At 44.5% G+C, this 20,228-nt stretch overlaps 1 protein-coding gene across 1 annotated transcript; it reads right to left on the bottom strand.

Moving 5' to 3' along the window:
• Positions 1-3,494: 3,494 nt before the first annotated feature.
• Positions 3,495-18,042, bottom strand: CD2 (CD2 molecule). Its single transcript, XM_066622357.1, has 4 exons — positions 17,829-18,042; positions 7,713-7,967; positions 5,068-5,190; positions 3,495-4,388 (listed from the first exon to the last, which is right to left on the bottom strand). The coding sequence occupies exons 1-4, from the start codon at positions 18,034-18,036 to the stop codon at positions 4,174-4,176; spliced, it is 801 nt and encodes a 266-aa protein (XP_066478454.1). The 5' UTR covers positions 18,037-18,042; the 3' UTR covers positions 3,495-4,173.
• Between the last annotated feature and the right edge of the window lie 2,186 nt (positions 18,043-20,228).

The raw sequence follows: 20,228 nt of genomic DNA, 5'->3' as shown, positions 1-20,228 counted from the left end.
TAATAATTTTTAAGTGCTTTGAGCTCAAAGCTTAAAGACAAAGTACAGTAAGATTCCCCATCATTCAGCCTATTACTCTCCTGCAGATAAGGGCAACACTTACAAAAGATAAACCAGGACTGATGCAAGATTAGCAAAATGTTGACCTATTGCATAACAGACAAGTGAAAAATGGAAATTCCCGAACACAATTTTTTTACTCTCCTTAGCTACTCCTGTCCAGCAGAAAAGAAGGAGGTCTAGTTCCTGCAGGCCTACAAGGTTTGGGTGAGCACTTCATTAATGCATAGACACAATATGTTATGACCTAGAGGCAACAACCCTGGTCATCCATATGCGTGAACTTAAACCTAGCCTCGAAGATGTCATGGGATTATCTGTCTGAGTGCCAAATCCTATCCAATTTTCCAGTGCCGGTGCTGCTGCACCAATGGGGCATATGCTGCATCCTGTAGTGGGGAGGCAATCACAGAGGCCTCCTCAAGGTAAGGGAACATTTGTTTCCTTACCTTGGGACTGCATTGCAGCTACACCGGTGCTGGAAAATTGGATAGGATTGGGCCCTGAATGATTTGGGACCATGGCCATCCCATCCCACCCTTTTGCCTCAGTTGGTGGACTTGGCTGCCCAGTTGGCCACCACATGCAAATCTTGGCAGAAGGGTTGACCGGAATCCTCTGAGGAAAATTCAAGATGCCACATAATTTCTTCATACTTGCCTGAGATGCCATGTTGCCCTTCTATAATGGGGCTGAAGGCAATAATAATGTATCATGTCATGTCGTGAGAATGGATGATGGCCGGATCCCAAAGGATCTCCTCTATGGAGAACTCGTGCAAGGAAAGCGCCCTACAGGCAGACCACAGCTGCGATACAAGGACATCTGCAAGAGGGATCTGAAGGCCTTAGGAGTGGACCTCAACAGGTGGGAAACCCTGGCCTCTGAGCGGCCCACTTGGAGGCACGCTGTGCAGCATGGCCTTTCCCAGTTTGAAGAGACACTTGGCCAACAGTCTGAGGCAAAGAGGCAAAGAAGGAAGGCCCATAGCCAGGGAGACAGACCAGGGACAGACTACACTTGCTCCCGGTGTGGAAGGGATTGTCACTCCCGAATCGGCCTTTTCAGCCACACTAGACGCTGTTCAAGAACCACCTTTCAGAGCACGATACTATAGTCTTTCGAGACTGAAGGTTGCCAACGGTACGGTATTGAGACAGGACAAGGGCTTCTGGAGGATGACTCAGATATTCTAGGATGCTGGGACATCACAGAAGCCTCAGGTGGGAATGGAGAAAATAAGTAGAAAATCAAGGATTTTTGCCATGGTTTTATATATGCTTTTACACTGAAGAAATTAAGTAGTTGGTTATACTTGGCGAACACAAAAGCAGGAAGTGGGCATTTAACATGCTTTTCTGCAGAGTCTATTGTGTTAATCTCTTCCTGTCATGAGCAACACAGGCTGCTGAAACCCACACCTTAAAGAGGCAAAACAAAAGTACCAGTATTTTGCTGGGCCTCTTGTGGCTGGTAAATGAGCACATAGGGATCTCAGTTTTTTTAACCACATTTCTTGCTTCCAGATGTTGTCAAAATAGCAAACATCTATTCTTGCATTTTACTGTTCAAACAACATCAATTCCCAAACTTTGAATTGGGGGAATAAGAATACCTGGATGCTTTCCAAAGAGCACCAGTTCACTTTTACTGCTGTACAAAAATGCACATACCCCCCCCCCCGCCCCCAATTAAACCCTGTGTAGTCATTTAGGGTTTGGCAGAGTTCTGGCCTGTTGTGTTTCCCCACTGCATAACTCTATTCTCTCATTGTCAAATGCAGGGGTTCTCAAAGTATTTGGTCTCTGGAGCCCTTTACACTCCTCAGAGGAGTCTCTGGGAACTCTGCTGGCACATACACAGAGTCTCAGGGAGCCCCAGAGAGGTGTAGACCAGGTGGAGGTAGATGGCAGCCACTTATGCTGTGCTTGTGGAGCCTCCGAAGGCATCTCAGGAGAGCCTCAGAGCTCCTAGGAGCGCACTTTGAGAAGTGCTGGTCTAATGAGTGCAAGTTTCTTAAAGAATTGCTTCCTAGAGAAGAAACAATAGTTCACAACTGTGTAGTAAACCATGGCACTCTTTAAAAGATTGGGGACCTCTGTGGATTTTTCCTATTTTGAATTGTTCAGTGAGAATATTTATTGCAAAAGGGTCTTTCCCAACTGTACCCTGAGGAATCAGGAACAGAATCTGAGATTGCTTGGCCCAGCTCAGAATGAGTCTTCATCTAGGAGCGGGTGCACACACACACACACACACACACACACACACACACACACAGCTCTTTAGAGGTTCTTCAAGCTGCTTCTAAGAATGGGGCAAAGATTTTCTGTAACTGCTCACAGCCATGCTTTCACAGGAAACTATTTTGGCTTTCTTGCAACCTGTGGTTCAGCACTCCTACCCATGTGTGACCTAATTCAGAAGTCTCTGAAAGCAAAAGCCACTGCTAGAGGTGCAGGGTTTAACAAAAGGGGCCTCGAGTGTCAATTCTCCTAATGTCGTCCTCTAACGGCCTGAACCACCTGCAGAAATTCATCATGGGCAGACATTCACAGACTTGAGGTGAATTAATTTAAATGATAGCTAAAACAGCACATGCCAAAATCTGGCAAATTGCAGGGCACAAAGCAAAGAGTCATTTTAGGGGCCGTCCAATTTTACACCTGTTTACTCAGAGGGAAGTCCTAATGCATTCAACAGAACATATTCCTACCCCAATCTACTCTTGATATAGAAGGAAGCTTCAGCTGTGCCAGACACAGCATGAGTGCTAGCAAACCAGTTACTGCTCCTCCAAGCTACTTTTAAATGAGGGCTGGCTAGGATGAAGGAAGATTCTCCCCTTCCCTCTTCCCTAAGAGTGATAGTCAGATGTCCAAGGAAGATGTTCCACATTAACACGTCTGGCAAGGAATTATGGTGCACAGCAGAAGAAAATGGGGTATGTGGAGAAGATCATGGCCAGGCTTGTTGACAAACTTTGTCTAAGGGTAAACAGTACTGTGTCCCTAAGACACAGCATTGCCTTAGCCCTTCCGGAGTGCCCCTTCTCAATCCCTGATGGCACACTGGGTGCTGCCACTAAGACTAAAGATTCAAGGGTTGGTCTAGACCAGGGGTGTCCAAAGTTTCTGGCAGGAGGGCTACATCATCTCTCTGACACTGTGTCGGGGGCCGGGGGAAGAAGAATTAATTTACATTTAAAATTTGAATAAATTTACATAAGTTTACATAAATGAATATATTAAAGATGAACTTATATGAATGAATGAAGGGCTTGCAATAGCTCAGGGCCTATAAAAGGCCTTGTACAAAGCAAGGCTGGCCTTTCCTTTGCTGCCTCTGCTGCATCACAGATGTGAAACAGCAAGCAGTGGAGGGAGCCCTCATCCCACAGCTCATGCGAGAGGTCAAACAGTTGCCATCACGCTAACAGCAATTGCGTCGGGCCGGTGCGGGCTCCAACGAATCTCCGGAGGGCCAGAGACTCATTGGAGACTGGAAGCTCCCTGAGGTCCGCATTGAGAGTCCTCAAGGGCTGCAAGTGGCCCCAGGGCCGGGGTTTGGGCACCCCTGGTCTAGACAGTTGGGTCCTCTTATGGGCATGGGTCAATGCCAAACCTAGCCCACCCATTGCCACCCTGAGCAGATCTGTAACTGAAACAGGAAGAATCGAGCAGAAAATTCTAAGAATACAATGCAAAAATGCATGTATACATCACAAACAGAGGCTGGCTCCCTTATACCACAAACAGCCTCTGGCTGGAAAGTTCTCATTTGTAGCACTAAGTCTGTTCAGGTGCATTCCTTTCTGATGCCACACATCCTGCATATGAAAGGGAAGCAGGCAAGCACTACAGATTAGGCAGCTCTGAAACGGAAAACACTGGCAGTTTCCTCCTGGCCTCAGAGGGTCTAAAGCTGAGGTGAAAGGGGATGGTTGAAAGGCAGCAGATCAATGTAACATGTCAGAACAGAGCACAGAAGGGGAAAATCCAGTGAAGCAGTGCAGCCACTTTATAGAAGTTGTATTTCAAGACCAGGGAGTTAAAAGTGGCCATCAGGTGTTGCCCATACAGGCCATGGGCCAGAGTCTGACACTTCAGCACGTTAGGGTTTCTCTCGCATGTGCCGTGGTGGCTTCTGATGAGGACGGGGTCTGGGCTGAGGGGGCCCTGCCTGCTGTGGTACTTCAGAATGAACTGGTGGTGGGTTGTATGGCTGGGGTGGCTGGTTCGAGGCTCCACGCACCGGAGGCTGAGGAAGCTTCCGATTTTTCAGTCCATTTTCCACAGCAATCCGGGTCCGCATTTCTCTCTCCTCAGCTACAAAAAGGTGAAAAACTCCACACCGTTAGTGACTAAGAACTTACAGTAGTAACAGAACCAAAGAGCAGAAATGCAGCAGCAACATTACTAATTGTTGTTTAGTGTCAATTATAAGTAGCATAGCATCTGTACTAATTACTGATGTGGTTCTTACTTCAGTAATCCTACTGCAGTGAAAGTCACCCTTCAGTGTGGTGTTTACAAAACCAGGTTGGGGGGGGGGATGAGGAGAAATCATGGGACAGCAATATAAGAGGGACACACAAGAAAATGTTGCCTCTCTTATTGGTAACAGATCTATAAATTAAAGCTCATTATTAACCATAGAGTGAATTGTGGCCCCAGTGGGATCACTGAAAGGGAGATTACAAGTCTCCTATACTGTCGCTCCAGCAACTTCTGGTAGGGCATGTTGTGGCACTGCAGAGAGGAGGATCTCTAAACCAACTGTAAAACTGGCACAGAGCTGTGTAGGAGGTAAGCAAGGCTGAAACAGCACAAGCACAGGATGTGTGTAGGAGTCAGGCAGATGTCAACAGGTTACATGCTGGGTAAGAGTATGCAACAAGGTTGCACACTCCAAAGACCTAGTAAGTTTTCAGGTTTACAATTATTTGTGAAAAAGAAAAAAAAAATTAATTATAGGCACTCAGCCAGCAAAGTGAACAGGGTTTACCTTCCAGTTTGCGTCTTTTTGCTCTCTTCTTTCGGATGCAGTAAATAATCACAGCCAAAATGGTGATGAAGACAGCTATACCTCCTCCAATTAACAGGTAGAAAAACATGTCTTCTGTAGGGTCTAAGACATGGACAAGTCACAAAACAAAACAATTAAAGGTGGATACCTATCTATAGATCATGCAGCATTGATGACTGTCATAAATATGCTATTTATTCCTTGTAGCCAGACAATCACTACCTTCCCAAAATTCAGAATCACCAACATGAACCATAATAAGTAGGAAACCTAAAAAGCTAGAAGAAGTGAAATCCTGGAACATATTGAGGAAGCTCACGTGCCCATAACAGTTTCTGGGGCTTCTGACCTGTGTAAGATCCTTCACACATGCCTAGTCATTACTTGATATATTAGTTCTTGATGACTTATCACTTGGTAACTCCCTGCAGTATGTGGCCCAAATCCTAACCCACTTTCCAGCACTGGCATAGCTGTGCCAATGGGACGTGTGCTGCATCCTGCAGTTGGGGGGGCACTCACAGAGGTCTCCTTAAAGTAAGGGAATGTTTGTTTTCTTACCTAAGAGCTGCATTGCTCTTAAGTCAGTGCTGGAAAGTGGATTAGGATTGCACCCTGCGTGAACTGCTTCCATTGACTTCCATACAATCCGGCTTGTCCTCTTAGGTCATCAGAGAAGGCCTTTTTACAAGTGCCACCGCCTAAGGAGGTACGTGGGTTGGCGGCAAAAAATAGGGCCTTCTCAGTAGTGGCACCAATGTTATGGAACTCCCTTCCCCTTGACTTGAGAATGGCTCCCTCTCTTGAGACTTTTCGGCGAGGCCTGAAGACCCTTCTGTTCAAACAAGCCTTCTGAGTTCATGGCCTTTTTAACATCATTTCTACATCTTTTAGTATTTTTTACTGGCCTGATTCCTTATGATATGCTGCTATATGCTCTTTTTTACCTGACTTTTTATCTGACTACTGTTTTATGATATCTGTTAATGTGTTATTATGTTTTTATCTGTTTCCTAAATCATGTTTTAATCTGTTTTTAACCGTTGTAAGCCGCCCTGGGTCCCTTTGGGGAGAAGGGCAGGGTATAAATAAAGTTATTAATTATTATTATTATTGACAAGATTTGTATCTGAAGTGATAGCAAAGGTCAAAAGCTCTGTGATGCCTGAATTTCATTGGTGTTTGCATTATGATGGCCACTTCCAAGATGGAAGTTGCAGTCATCGATTGATGAAACTGCACTGATAAACTGCCCAGTGGATTTGTACATACAAGTAGCAGTGCCTTCAAATTTTATTCTCATATGCGCCCAAAATCACACAAAGGAAGATACTATATGCATTGGAAGCATACATGTACATGGTTACTTAGGGCTGCAGTAATTTCTAATTGCCTAAGGTCACCCTATCATGAGTTCATGGCAGATGCAATATTCAAAGTAAAGAGAGAGGCTTTAATAGTTTGCTCCCGCTATGGTTTTAATCCTGATCACATCTCCCCTTGCACCACTTTCACATAATGTTTTTCCTGTAAAAATGGTGTGTGGAGGGAGGGATTTGGACCGAAACAAACTCCTAAAGCCTCCTATCCCTTGCTGCAATTTTTGCCCATTTCTTAAGCTTTCATGTAGCTGCCCCCTTAGCCACTTACTACTTCCCTTCTGCTTTTGAAGGATTATTCTTGACTAGCCCCTCTGAACTTACTGTAGAGTATCTCCTCTGAAATTGCTGAATTGTACTATTGTAATGGAAAAGAGCAAGTTAAAACTTAGCAAGGGGCCAACCAGTAAGCCAAACCAAAACTTTTATTTCTCAAGAGCTTATATCTTCTGTGTACATTAATGGGCAGCCCAATCCTACTTAACACCCCATGTGGTAATGCAGCTGCACCAGTGTGGCATACACTGAATCCTGCAGGGGATTTTCAGCCTTTAGAGGCCTTTTTTGGGTTAAGCCCGTCAGGTCTACTTGGACCTGTTCCAGCTGTACAACTGGCACAAGTCCAAGTGAACCCAGTTCAGAAGACCAAGAGAAATTGGCATGTCGCACTGTTGACAATATGCCCCCTTCCTGATTCTGATCTGCCTTACTCCTTGCCCTTCTCCTGCCCCGTCCCACCCTCTCCCCATATCCTTCCAACCCCCTATGCTGATTTACCAGCACCAGCAGCCTGCGCCAGTCTGTTAGCATGTGTATCAGGCTGCTGAATCAAGCCCTGCAGTCCGGTGTGTCACATTTAGTGACATCCATCAAGGGACTTATGCCACCAGAACCAACATTCTGGTGGTGTAAGGCCTGAATGAGATTGGGCCATAAGATGCTTTTCAAGAGGGTAGTTTTGACTCAGATATTGCTAGAACTTACTCCTTCCAAAATGTTCAGACCTACTCTTTAGTGGGACTAAAAGTAGGGCAGTATTAAGTGTCTTACTGAATAACTTGCATTCATTCTTCCTAACTGCATGGCATTAGGGAAGTCGTAAAATACCTGAGTTGGTTTTTTACATTCACTGTAGGTGACTGAATATGACAGAGAGCATAATAGTGCTTTCTATAGACATCTGATGTTGGTAAGTGCCCTCTGCCTTCTATCATTAAAAGATATTTGAGAAATACAGATTTATACCTGAACAGTTGATTTCTTTCTTAACACGTTGTTTGTTGGCTTCATTGCTTGCCTCACAGATGAAGTTCCCAGAGTGGGTTTTCAGGGTGTAGTTCATGCTCACTCTCCCATCTGTATAGAATGGTCCTCCAGTATTGTTCAGTCTGTCACCATTGGAAAGCAACACAAGTTTGGGCTTGGGGGATTTACTGTGTGTCACCTCACAGGTCACTATTTTAGTGAAACAATTCTCAACGAGTTGTGGCCAAAGCTTTTCTGAAAGAGAGGAACATAAAAAAGTAAGAGACCAGCTGGATCGGGCCACAGGTCCATCTAGTCCAACATCCCATTTCCCACAGTGGTCCACCAGTTGCCTTGGGAAGCCCACAAGCAGGAGAAAAGGCATCTTGCTCTCTCCCACTATTGTTCCCTTGAAACTGGTGTTCTGAGGTATACTGCTATTGAACCAAGAGGTTGTAGAGTTCATCCAAGTCAGAAAGAAACCATGGAGACATGATGACCATCCAACAATTGTATTTATTAACTAGAATATAATACAATTAGAAAAATTAGCAACACAGCTCTGGACCCAAAGGTATGACTCTTGCAGGCTGCCAGTCCCTGTATACTGCCAGTCTCCATGTGCCCTGGATCCTGTGATCTGAAGACAGCTAGTGGTTTTGCTGTGTGGTCACAGTGTTTGTTCTGTCCGTCTTGTAACTGCTGCAGCCAAAATTCTTCTCCTTGGGGAACCTTGGGCTGACAGACTGAATACGTTGGTTGGAGAGCTGGAGACTACTCCAAGCTAGTCTATTTCTCATTTCTAACAGAGCTAGGTGAGCATCCTCCCCTGATGCAGCCTCACACTGAACCTTGATGTGACTATTTATTTATTAAAACATTCATAATCCGATTCCTTAATAATAATGCCTTCCCCTTTTACTATAAAGGGAACTTTATTTTGTTCACTCAGCCATTCCATTTGATTCAGGATATTCTGGACTGGATGTTTTTCCCTACACACACACACACACACACACACACACACACACACACACACAGAGAGAGAGAGAGAGAGAGAGAGAGAGTTATATTTTATTCCACTAGTGACTAGACCTTGCAGAGTGTGACACTTCTCTCCTTGCAAATGGGACAAGGTAACTCACCACCTCTGGTGAGATGTCACACCTGGCAAGAAACATTTTAGAGGTGACACAATGTGCCGACTTGTTTGGCAAGTGCAGGACATCAGGGAATTTTGAGGTGTAGTCCCCTAACAGCAGGCAGGAGTGTCTGCCAAAGTCAAAAATGTATATTTTGTTCCACAGTCGTTCTGGGATTTCATGGGGTAGTAGTGGTTGCTCATGATTACTTAATCTCTGCTCCTGACACATTTTGCATCATTCAGTCAGTTGTTCTATTGTCTCTGCCATCTTTGGCTGGTTCATGGTCTGCTGTGCATTTGATTTTGTTGTCAAGATGTCTTTGTATGTCTGTGGAGGCCATGAAGCATTTCTGTTATGCTGCTGGGTGTAGAGTTTTTGTCATTAGCCATCATCATGCCAACTTGCAGGAAAACAACATATTCTGTAGACCAGTACAAGTGCAGCAAGGTCAGTCATTCAGGACTTGTTTCAACTTTGTCAGTAGATCTGTACTGAGACTGTGGATATAGGATCTACCTGTCAGATTACCTTCTCGTCTGCAGTGCAATCATATGGTGGTATGATGTTTGCTAGGGCTGCTCTTGAGAACACATCTGCAAGTAGGCAATTTGAGTGTGCTGAAGGACCAAAACATATTTCTGCAAATGAAGCAGCATACACTGTAGCCTTGTAGGGGCTTGTCTTGGGATTTAGAGCACATTGCTTCAAGCAGTTTGTGGTCTATTTGTGCCATTACGCACACATCATAAATGAACAGGCGGAACTTTTTAGTGGTTAATGCAACAATAAGAAGCTCTTTATCAGTGTATAATTTTGCTCTTTCTCAGTCAAAGCCCATGAGGTATATTACACAGCGCCATTGCTTGGGAGCAGACAGACTCCTGAACCATCCTTGGGTGCCTCTGCTTGAACAGTGATTGCCCTTTGGGGGATCTTAGAACTTCAGTACAGGTGATGTGCATAGTGTCCCTTTCAGGTCTTGTTCCCAGAACCACTGCCATGTGATACAGAATACTGTACCATGTGGTATAATAATAATATCTCATAATAATCGTCTTAGTGGAGCCGTCCAGGTTGCTCAATGTGGTGTACATGTGACCATAAAAAACCAAAATCTATCACCATGAATTCCAACTAGTAAAAACCTGGAAGTCTCAAGCATATTTGGAGATTCACATTCTAACCAGACAGAATGTGATGCTTGGAAGCATCTTCAGAAATCCTAGTTCTAACTAGTCAGAATGGAAAAGCACTGGGTGTTTTGGTACAGCACTTTCTAGTTCTTACTAGTCAGAATACAACTCTCCAAAGACACTCCGGAGCTTCACAAGCATCGAGCATCTTAGGGTGTCCGGTTCCGACTAGTCCAGTTGGAACCAGAAATCCCAAGATACTTGAGCTGCCAACTATTTTTAATAGTTGAGATTAGTTCTGACAAATTTCTCATTTATACTGCAGCATATATACTGTGCATGAATTCTGACCATCACCAACAATCTCTGCAAGGTATTCTTATTTTATAGGAATGTCTTGCCAACTATGGTTTGAACTTTGCTTTCATATGGCTTAGTTCCTTCCATGTAGCTAACCTTCAGCCTGAAGAAAACACAGGTCATGGTTCAGGATGTGGACTCACCTCCCTGCATTACAATCTCTGCACATGAACTGGAGGTTGTCCATGACTTTGTGTACCTTGGCTCAACGATCTCCGACACTCTTTCTCTCTATACCGAGCTAAACAAGCGCATTGGTAAAGCAGCTACCACGTTTTCCAGACTCACAAAGAGAGTCTGGTCCAACAAGAAGCTGACGGAACATACCAAGATCCAGGTCTACAGAGCTTGCGTCCTGAGTACACTTCTGTACTGCAGCGAGTCATGGACTCTTCGCTCACAACAGGAGAGGAAACTGAGCGCTTTCCACATGCGCTGCCTCCGACGCATCCTCGGCATCACCTGGCAGGACAAAGTTCCAAACAACACAGTTCTGGAACGTGCTGGAATCCCTAGCATGTATTCACTGCTGAAACAGAGATGCCTGCTTTGGTTCGGTCATGTTGTGAGAATGGATGATGGCCGGATCCCAAAGGATCTCCTCTATGGAGAACTCGTGCAAGGAAAGTGCCCTAGAGGTAGACCACAGCTGCGATACAAGGACATCTGCAAGAGGGATCTGAAGGCCTTAGAACTGGACCTCAACAGGTGGGAAACCCTGGCCTCTGAGCGGCCCGCTTGGAGGCAGGCTGTGCAACATGGCCTTTCCCAGTTTGAAGAGACACTTGGTCAACAGTCTGAGGCAAAGAGGCAAAGAAGGAAGGCCCATAGCCAGGGAGATAGACCAGGGACAGACTACGCTTGCTCCCAATGTGGAAGGGATTGTCACTCCCGAATTGGCATTTTCAGCTACACTAGACGCTGTTCCAGAACCACCATTCAGAGCGCGTTACCATAGTCTTTCGAGACTGAAGGTTGCCAACATGTACCTGACCTTGCTGATCAGAAACTGGGTTGAGTTTGATATTCTCAGCTTTGGACCTCCCTACTGCTGCCATCAGTGTCTGGCCATGCTCTTCTCTTGCTGGAAGTTGCTATGATCACATCATCAGCTATTATGTAGACACCATCAATATCACCAAATGCTTCATTGTTCTTTTGCTGAAATACTTCAGGGCCTGCCTGCCCATGATGATGACCAAAAGGCCGGAACTGAGTTGAAGGGACCAGTGAACTGTCAAGCACCTCCATCTGTCCACTGCCCTCTCAAATCCTCTGCTAATGGAGCCACTCTGGTTGGTGTGCCAATCCTCTTCCATTTCATTGAGAGTGAGCCAGAAGGCAATCAGGTCAACGGCAGCCCCCTTTCTCCTTCCAGCACCAGCATGCTCTGCTCTTCCTGTTCAAAATAAACAGGAATGTGTGGATTGAAGATGCTGCATGGGAGCATCAGGTAAGGGGGCAGGTAGTAAGATTGCTGCACTTCCCCTCCATTCTCCTCGTCCAACCAACGGGCAAGGAGGAAAGCAACTAGGTTGATGAACTAGGTGATGGCAGCAGAGGGATGAAGGAGGCAGGCATTTATGCCTCAGTGCCAGACCTCACCAGTTCAGACCAGGCCAGCTTCATTTATAGATTTTATACTAAAGGAAAGACAAAGAAACTTGGATCTTCTGGAATAGTGTAGTTTCCCAGCCAGCCAGTTTTGAATCTTTGTGGGTATGAGAATGGAGAAGTCATGTCTGTATGATTTTGTTGAGGTCCCTGAGATGCAGGCAAACCCTGATGTTGCCATTCTTGTTCTCAGGTGTCCAGGGCCCTTGTGCAACCATATGTCACAGAGCACTTGCAATAAGTCTTTTCTAGTGGCTGTTTCCAACATCTTTGCAGACTGTCAGCCCTTCGGGAAAGGGAATCAGTTATTGTTTTCATATTCATATATACCAGTGCATATATACTGTATATTCTTAAGAAGAAGTGCTATGGGTAGAAAAGTCACATCCTTATTTGTCAACAAGCAAAGCGCATTCTTAAGGGAAGAGGCCAGGTCCTTTATGAAAAATGACTTAACTGGTGCGTATTTATTGCACACTCCTAATATAATCTGAAAATTTTTTCTGTCTTTGGAGATATTCAGATGGCAGGGAGAAGACCTGCTATCAGAATGTAGAATCCTATCCCCCTGAGACTGCAATCCTATCCATACCTGGGAGTAAGCCCCATTGACTGTTATGGGACTTACTTCTTAGTAAACACGCAGAGAAACTGGCTCTCAATCAATGTACAGTGGACCACTGCTTTACAATAGTAATCCATTTTGGAGGCACTATTGTATTGTGAAAATATTGTAATGTGAACCCAATCATGCTTTTTTTGTTTTGTTTTGTTATTCTTTCGAAGACCTCAGAAGTTGAAGTTTCCACCCCAGAACTAAATTATTGTCTTTCTTCAGGGATTGGTCATATGCCCTCTGAAGGATCAAAGCCTTTGGCTGCAGTCCCTTGATACCACCCATGAGACAAATAATTTGGGCAAAAGATCACACAAAAGGACAAAAGGTAACGCTAATTCTCTGGAAATGCAGCACAATAACTTAAATGTCCACATTATATGCAGAGAGCTAAGGTTGTAACACATTACAAAGTGGGAACACACAAATGAGAGGAAGGCATCAGGCAAGGCAAGACATTATTGCTTTGTGCAGAAGCATTGCTGGAAAACAGATTGAGACAAGAGCAAGCAGTAAACCAGTAATCCTTTGTTTGTTCTGTCAAGTTGAATTTGTTTGTTCTGTCTGCTGATTTTGGAAAATATATTATGTATTTTCCAAAAGAAAGATCATGCTGATCCAAGTAAGTCTTACTCAGAGGTAGTCCATTTGCAACCCCATCTTTAGCATATTTTTTCAGAAGCAAGCCTCACTGAGTTCAGTGGGATTTATTGCCCAATAAATGTGCACAGCACTGAAGCCTGAAGAAGGTGCTGTGTCCTTAACTCATTTCTGCCTAGCCCAGTGTACACATTTGATCCCTGTTGCGAATATGCAACATTGGGCAGAAATGGCTTAAGAGAACTGCCTGTAATGTTGGTATCTGGGTGTGACTGTTCGGAGAAGGAACAAGGGAAAGCCTGGATTGTTCCAGTGTACGCACTAGACTGTAATGCCCTGAAGCCTTATCCAGGATTGAGAAAAGATTGTAAGAAACAGAACCTTCTCTCAAAAAATAGGTGGCCCAGAATCATCCCTGCCTGTTCACAAATGGTAGCACACCCGTACTTTTAAACTAGTCAAGTGTAGCCTTTGGCCAAACACATGAGGTATCAGTTGGAATGACATGTCCAAGCCAGCCTGCCTAATTACAGGCAGGACTGCGATCCTGTACCCTCTCCCAGAGGCTTTACCTCCTTTCCTAACCATGGTGGCGGGGGGCATGAATTGGACAAACTGCCATTTCACATGGAATGAATGGATCGTATGTATGGGGTTGGTTCATATAACCCCACCCATGCTATTAGGAAAAAGGGAACAAGCATTGGAAGTACGGAGCAGCACATGCATAATCCTGCCCTTACAACCCAGTCCTATTTAGGCACCACCACCACCCTGCCAATGTAGCCACACCACCAGAGTGTGCACTGCATCTGGGGGAAGTTCCGGAGGTCCCCTCTAAGTAAGGGAAGATTTGTTCCCTTGCCAGGAGATAAACCTCTACTGCCATGATGGGTCTACTCAGACCTGAGCCAGCAGTTGCTGGTGCAAATCCAAGTAGACCCAGAAGGGTAGATCGAGGCCGGAAATGGGACTAGGATATTGACAGAGCTGTTTTCCTTGGGCTATCCACCACCAACCCAAGATTGCTTTCCTGGTTGGGCACCTACAGCTCAGAGCCCTGTACAGTATATGTGAAATTTGACTTTTGTTTTCCCCCAGTGTGCATAGCTTTGTAGTTATTGACATTGAACCGCATTTGCCATTTGGTTGGTGGTTCACCCAGACCGGAGGCCTTCACAATCTGTTTTATCTTTTTATCACTGTGAATAATTTTGTGTCACCAGGAACCTCAGCCATTTACTTTCACCCCTCACTCTGTTCAGATCATTTATAAGTTACAATATTGCATTTTCTGTAATGGAAAAAATGGGGAAATTAAAAAAAAAATTAGGATTCCCCCTCTGGATTTTTTCTCATTCTTCTCTTCCCTTTGCTTTATGCTGACATTGTTTTGTGCATTCAGTCTTACACAACTGCATGACAGCTCCAGGCCCTGCCTCCTGCATCTCAGGTTTGGAGGGCCTGGCCAGTGATGAGGTGAAATGAGGTGGACTGCCTCACGTTTCAGATGGGCAAAAGCAACACCTATCAGTCATCTCTAGCTGCCTTACCTAACCTAACGCCGTTTCCCTGCTATCTGTTCCTCCTGGCTTTGCGACTCCAGTTTGAAATAGAGCAACAGAGCAGAATGGAACAAGAAAGGCAGAAGAAGAACCACAAATTTCTGTTTCTGCCAGCTTCCTTCCACACTATTTTAAAACAATGCAGGCAAACCAAGAGGAGGAAGCTGGTAAGTTGGGAGAAGGGAAAAGTAGGTAGTGGTGTCAGTGGTGACAACAGCAGTGAAAAAAGACTACTTCCACAGCATTGAGCCACCACCACCACCAGCATATCTTTCCCTGTAAGCAAGGAGGAGAGAGATTGCCACATGAGCCTCTTAGCCCATCTGTTGCCACCTCCTCCTCTGCTACAGGCAGGAGAGTTGAGTGGCTGCCACCACTCCTCTTCTCTTTGCTCACAAAGAAGGAGGCAGACACCTAAGGCAGCAATAGCCATTTTCATCACTTCTCCTCCTCTCCATTTCTGAATTGAAGTAGTGGGGTGTGGCAGTGCACACATGGGTAGCAACAGAGATTGGGGGAATAACTTCAGTTTATCTTTTTCCCCTTGGGCTGGGCCTGCCTCCAACCTGGCAACCCTAAATCTTACCCCACTCCCTTGTTCTTGTCTCCCATGCCACTCTTTTTATATGGCAGGAGCAGGACAGGGAGGAGGTAAACTGGCCCATTCCTTGAGGAGGGCAACTGGGGTGGTTGCCCTGGTCCCTGCACTTGGAGGGGCCCCACTGCCACAAGCAAGCATTGTAGTAAGAAACCGCTTCAGAAGCAGGCAGTAGAAACACAGGGGAAGGCTGGGGCTGTTCTGTGCCTGCTTCTGCAGCAAAGCACTGGAGGCTGGGCAGAGTCACACAGAAGGAAGGACAAGCCTCTGCATGTCTAATCAGGAGTAAGCCCCATTTATTTCAATAGGACACCCCCAGTATACTCCCAGGGTGTGTAGGACTGAGTTTTTAGGCAGGGAAGGCAGCAGGTGGAGTTTTGCTCTATGTTAAAAAATAATGACCTTGTAATCTCCACCTCTTATGCCCTTTTCATATCAGTACATGCTAAGGCCTCCATGGACTGAAGTCTTGTTGCATGCAGCCTCTTCTGATCGTACATGAAATGAAAGAAAAATCTCTCCTGGTAAGCACCAAGTTGTGTGGGGGGATGGTGCAATTTCAGCTTCCTGGCCATTGCAGATTATGAAAATGACTGCTTTAAAATAGTGATTTGTACACATTATAAGTTATGGAAACGTCTCATGTGACAAACCTTCTCCCCCCACCCTATATTTTTTTCTACTTTGTTTCTAGTTGGGATTTTGTTTCTACTTTCTCCCTTTTCCTTACTCTTCTTGAGATGCTTGCTATCTGTCCACAAGGCAATACATATTATATATATTTTGAGAGAAAAAGGAACCCCCCTTCTGTGTCTGCCCATCCTTCCGCCATGTAGGTAGAAGTATTGTACTGTATGGGAACAAACTAGGCCAGCGTTTCTCAGTGTTGGTCCCTTGCTGTACCATTTTGCATGGTTCACCTGTTGGAAGTACCTTGGAAAGTTACTGGCAATGATGTCATCACCATTTACTTCTAGATTGGGAGGCCACTCTGAAACAACAAACACCAGTAAGATGCTCAGGGTGGACAAAAGGACTTTTTTGAGTATGCAAAAAGTGCTTGCTGGAGCTCTGCCCACTAAGCCAAACCTATTGGTGCTTGGTGCATTGTATTGCTGATCTCCCTGCCAGGCGGCAAGGGTCCGGATATCCTGTGCAGACCACCAGACGCCATCTGAAGTACCACTGGTTGAGAAACACTGAACTAGGCTTTCTCAGTGTTCAAAGCTTATCCTTGCACTAGATACAAGGTGTCAGCAATACCCCCTAGGTAGCTACCCCACTACCACCAGCCCAAGAACCAGGATTGCTAGAGGGGTTCCTTGGGCTAAATCCCTCTTCCTTACACCATAAACTGTTTAATGGAATCTCATTAATTCCTCTCTCTTATTCCCTACAAAAGAAGAGAGTAATGGTTTCCAAATACCTCTGTGAGACCCAGATGAAATGGAATAAGAAACACTGAGTTTTTTTAAGATCCATTAACTGTTACAAACTAACAAAAGAGGGCTTCTACACAATTCAGATATGTAGTTGGCTAAAAGTACTACAGTTAGAGAAGGCTCCCAAATGTGCAGGATCCCAAGTAGTAGAACTACTCCCATGGTATGTGACTGCATTTGGGGAAAAGTTACACCAGTAGCAGCCCCATATTTGCTTCCTTCGGGTGTGATAAAAGACCATGAATTTTGAAATGATGATGATAAGGATTTCAGGTCTTCAAATTGTCAATGTGCCAACAACAATTATCATTTGAAAACAATATAAGAGGAGTGAGCAGGAGGTCTGGTCTAGAGGGTAGAGGTTAGCCTGAAGATAACACCAGAAGACCAGTTCAAGGACACCGGCCACTCCCTGAACAGCTGAGAATGGCGAGACCTTGAAGCAGCTAACAAGCCCAGCTGAGTGATTCCACCTGCTCTTGGTGTGAGCAAGAAGCATCTTGGCTGCCCTCCATGTGAGCGATGGAGCTGCTTGTCAGCCTGTGTGGGAGAACTGGAGGCCAGAAGTGAGACCAAACCAGGAAGATCCATTCTGAAATGTGGTTGGTTCTTGAAAGAGAGAACCTCTGTGATTGTAAAAATCCCCTTGAGGGATTTAGAAATGCCTGTCTATGTAAACTGCCTTGAATAAAGTCAGAGGAGTAATCCGATGACCAGAAAGGTGGTATATAAATACCGAGTTATTATTATTATTATTATTATTATTATTATTATTATTAGTTCTGCTGGATCATCCCAAAGGCAAACCTTTTTTGGTTTGGTTTTGTTACCCTTAGCAGTCAACTCGATACTTCCAGGAAACCCACAAACACGAAATGAAGGCAATATGAATAGGCTTACCTCACTGTATGAAATGAATAGCCTTACCTCACTGTTGCCCCCACAAAAGTGGTTAAGAAAAATGGGACGCAGCAGGATTTAGAGGGGAGGAGGGGGAAAGAAACAAAGGAGCTCACCCACTGGTTTAGAGTGATGTAACTTACCCTGTACACTCAAAGTCAAGTTACTGTTCATAATCGTTGCTCCATTTTGATCATATGCGCTCATTATATAATTTCCAGCATCTGCCTCTGTCAAATTGTTTATCATCAGTGTTCCATTGGCGAAGACAGTATATCCCTCTTTTTGGAAATGCGTTTTTTCCCCCTTACTTTTTATTCGTGCAAGTCGTGTTTGTGGATTTGTGTCCATACGCCATTCTAGGTCATCTGGCTTCTCTTTGAGAGGAACAGACAGAAAAACTGGATAACCCAAAAGTCCATAAACTAGTGGTTCGTTAACCATGACCACTGCCACAGCACCTGCAAACAAAAAATTGGGTTAATGTCCCATGAACTTAAAATGTAGAACAACCTGGTTCGCTTGATGGCTAAAAGTTAAACATTGCTTATTTTGCCCCTTTATCTCACCGCACTGTGTAGTGATAGGGAGCCTTTCACTGTAGGCTTCCCAAATCATTAATATACTAAAGAAGTACGGTGGGGGGGAGAGAGAAGGCACTTATACAGGACTACCAAAAAGCAGGGATGGGCAAATCCAGCGCAGTTTGACTCAAGTCTAGTCACAATACTCTGCACCCTGTGACTCGACTCAAAAATGAGTCATAATGGGGGCATTTTCTGAGTCATTGAGTCACCTATTTGCAACTCAAAGACTCGAGTCACCCCCTTATAAAAGCCTGCCATGAAAAAAGCAGGACTGCTGTCGGGGTGTGTGTGTGTGTGTGTGTGTGTGTGTGTGTGTGTGTGTCAGAGTTCTCTTCACACACTCCTCTGCTAAATTATAAACTTATCATTTAGGTAAGCAGAAAATCATCAGGAATTTAATTAGAAAAATGCTGGTCTGGTTCATTTGAGACTTTGTTATGCTTCTTTGAATGTCAGCTAATGCAGCAAGCTGGCTTACAATTTTATTAGTTGAAAAAATACATTGCTAAATAGATCAATTTTCAAAAGCTGCTTTTTCACTCTCTGAATACTAAGGGAACACTCTCAGTATTACATAATGTCAAGTTTATTGTCATATGCAGTTATTCTGAAACACTGTGATCCTATTGAAAAGCTAACATTAGTCAGGAAGACATTCTATTTAAATTTGATAATGTGATAAAAGTTTTTATACCGGTCCCATGAAATCTATTTTGCTGGGATGTAGAGTCACTCAGGGACTTAACCAAATGGCACCTTATCTCCATTAAAGAGGAGAAAACTCTTTAAATTAAGGTCTCATAGTGAATTTCTAGATGATCAACCTTTAAATCCTTATCTACCTGTGGTAATGTGTTCAGTCTTTTATGGAAGGAAGTGTTCAATATGTGGTATTGGGTCAACATTGTATTTTGCTTTTCTCGATAAGCAACAGGGCAGTCAGTTCAGTATGGACTCTGGCATAGCACCTTCCAAGAAATACTGCACAAGCATCTCCTCAGAAGTTAAGGTTGAAATAGAGGGCCCCATGCTTAAATTATGGGAGACAATATAGGAGGGCCTTCATGAAATATTCAAGCCCCACCCCCTGCCTTCTCCCAGTTGAGCAATGTTATGCCCTCCCCCCAGAGCTTTCTAAAACAGTAGCAGGGGGGGCTGAACAAAAGATAAGGTACAGGATCCTTGCAATTCAAGCACCTGTGTGGACCATTTGAAGGGTTAAATACAAGCTTCTAGCCACACCTGGTATCCTAACTAACAAACAAACTGATACATCAAATTAGGGTTTCCAAGAACTGAACCACAGCAGATGTTGTCTTCTTTGCTAACTGGTACTCTTCTTTGACTTATGCAGGCAGATCACATGCAGACACTGCTCCGTCTGATAATACTAAATGTTCACTGATGCCCTATAGATTCTTTTATACTGTATTGTAATCCTCATTTATTTATTTTACCTACATAGCTTCTGAAATTTTAAAAATGTTCCCTTTTCTTAATTTTTTATTTGTTTGAAAACTCATCCTTTGCACTCACAAGTGCTCAGGGCAGCTTACGTATCAGTTAACACACAACTAAAAAAAATGCCCATCAGAAAGAGGATAAAATCAGCAAGGCAGCAGAAACAACATTATTTCAAGGCCAGGTCGAATATGAATGTCTTAAGGCAGTAGTTCCCAAACTTTTTAGACTGCTGGCTCCCTTGACCTACTTGGACCATTGGCTGCAGCTCCCATCAGGGCTTGTTCAGTCATTAAGTTGTGTCCGACTCTTAGTGACTCCATGGACCAGAGCATGCCAGGCCCCCCTGTCTACCACTAACTTCCGGAGTTTGTCCAAATTCATGTTTATTGCCTCAGTGAAACTATCTAACCATCTCGTCCTCTGCCGCCCCCTTCTCCTTTTGCCTTCAATTTTTCCCAGCATCAGGGTCTTTTCTAGAGAGTCCTCCCTTCT

Source organism: Tiliqua scincoides, chromosome 3, assembly GCF_035046505.1.
Source record: "Tiliqua scincoides isolate rTilSci1 chromosome 3, rTilSci1.hap2, whole genome shotgun sequence".
Taxonomy (NCBI): Eukaryota; Metazoa; Chordata; class Lepidosauria; order Squamata; family Scincidae; genus Tiliqua; species Tiliqua scincoides.
The sequence above is the reverse complement of the archived record's forward strand: the minus strand, read 5'-3'. Positions and strand labels throughout refer to the sequence as shown.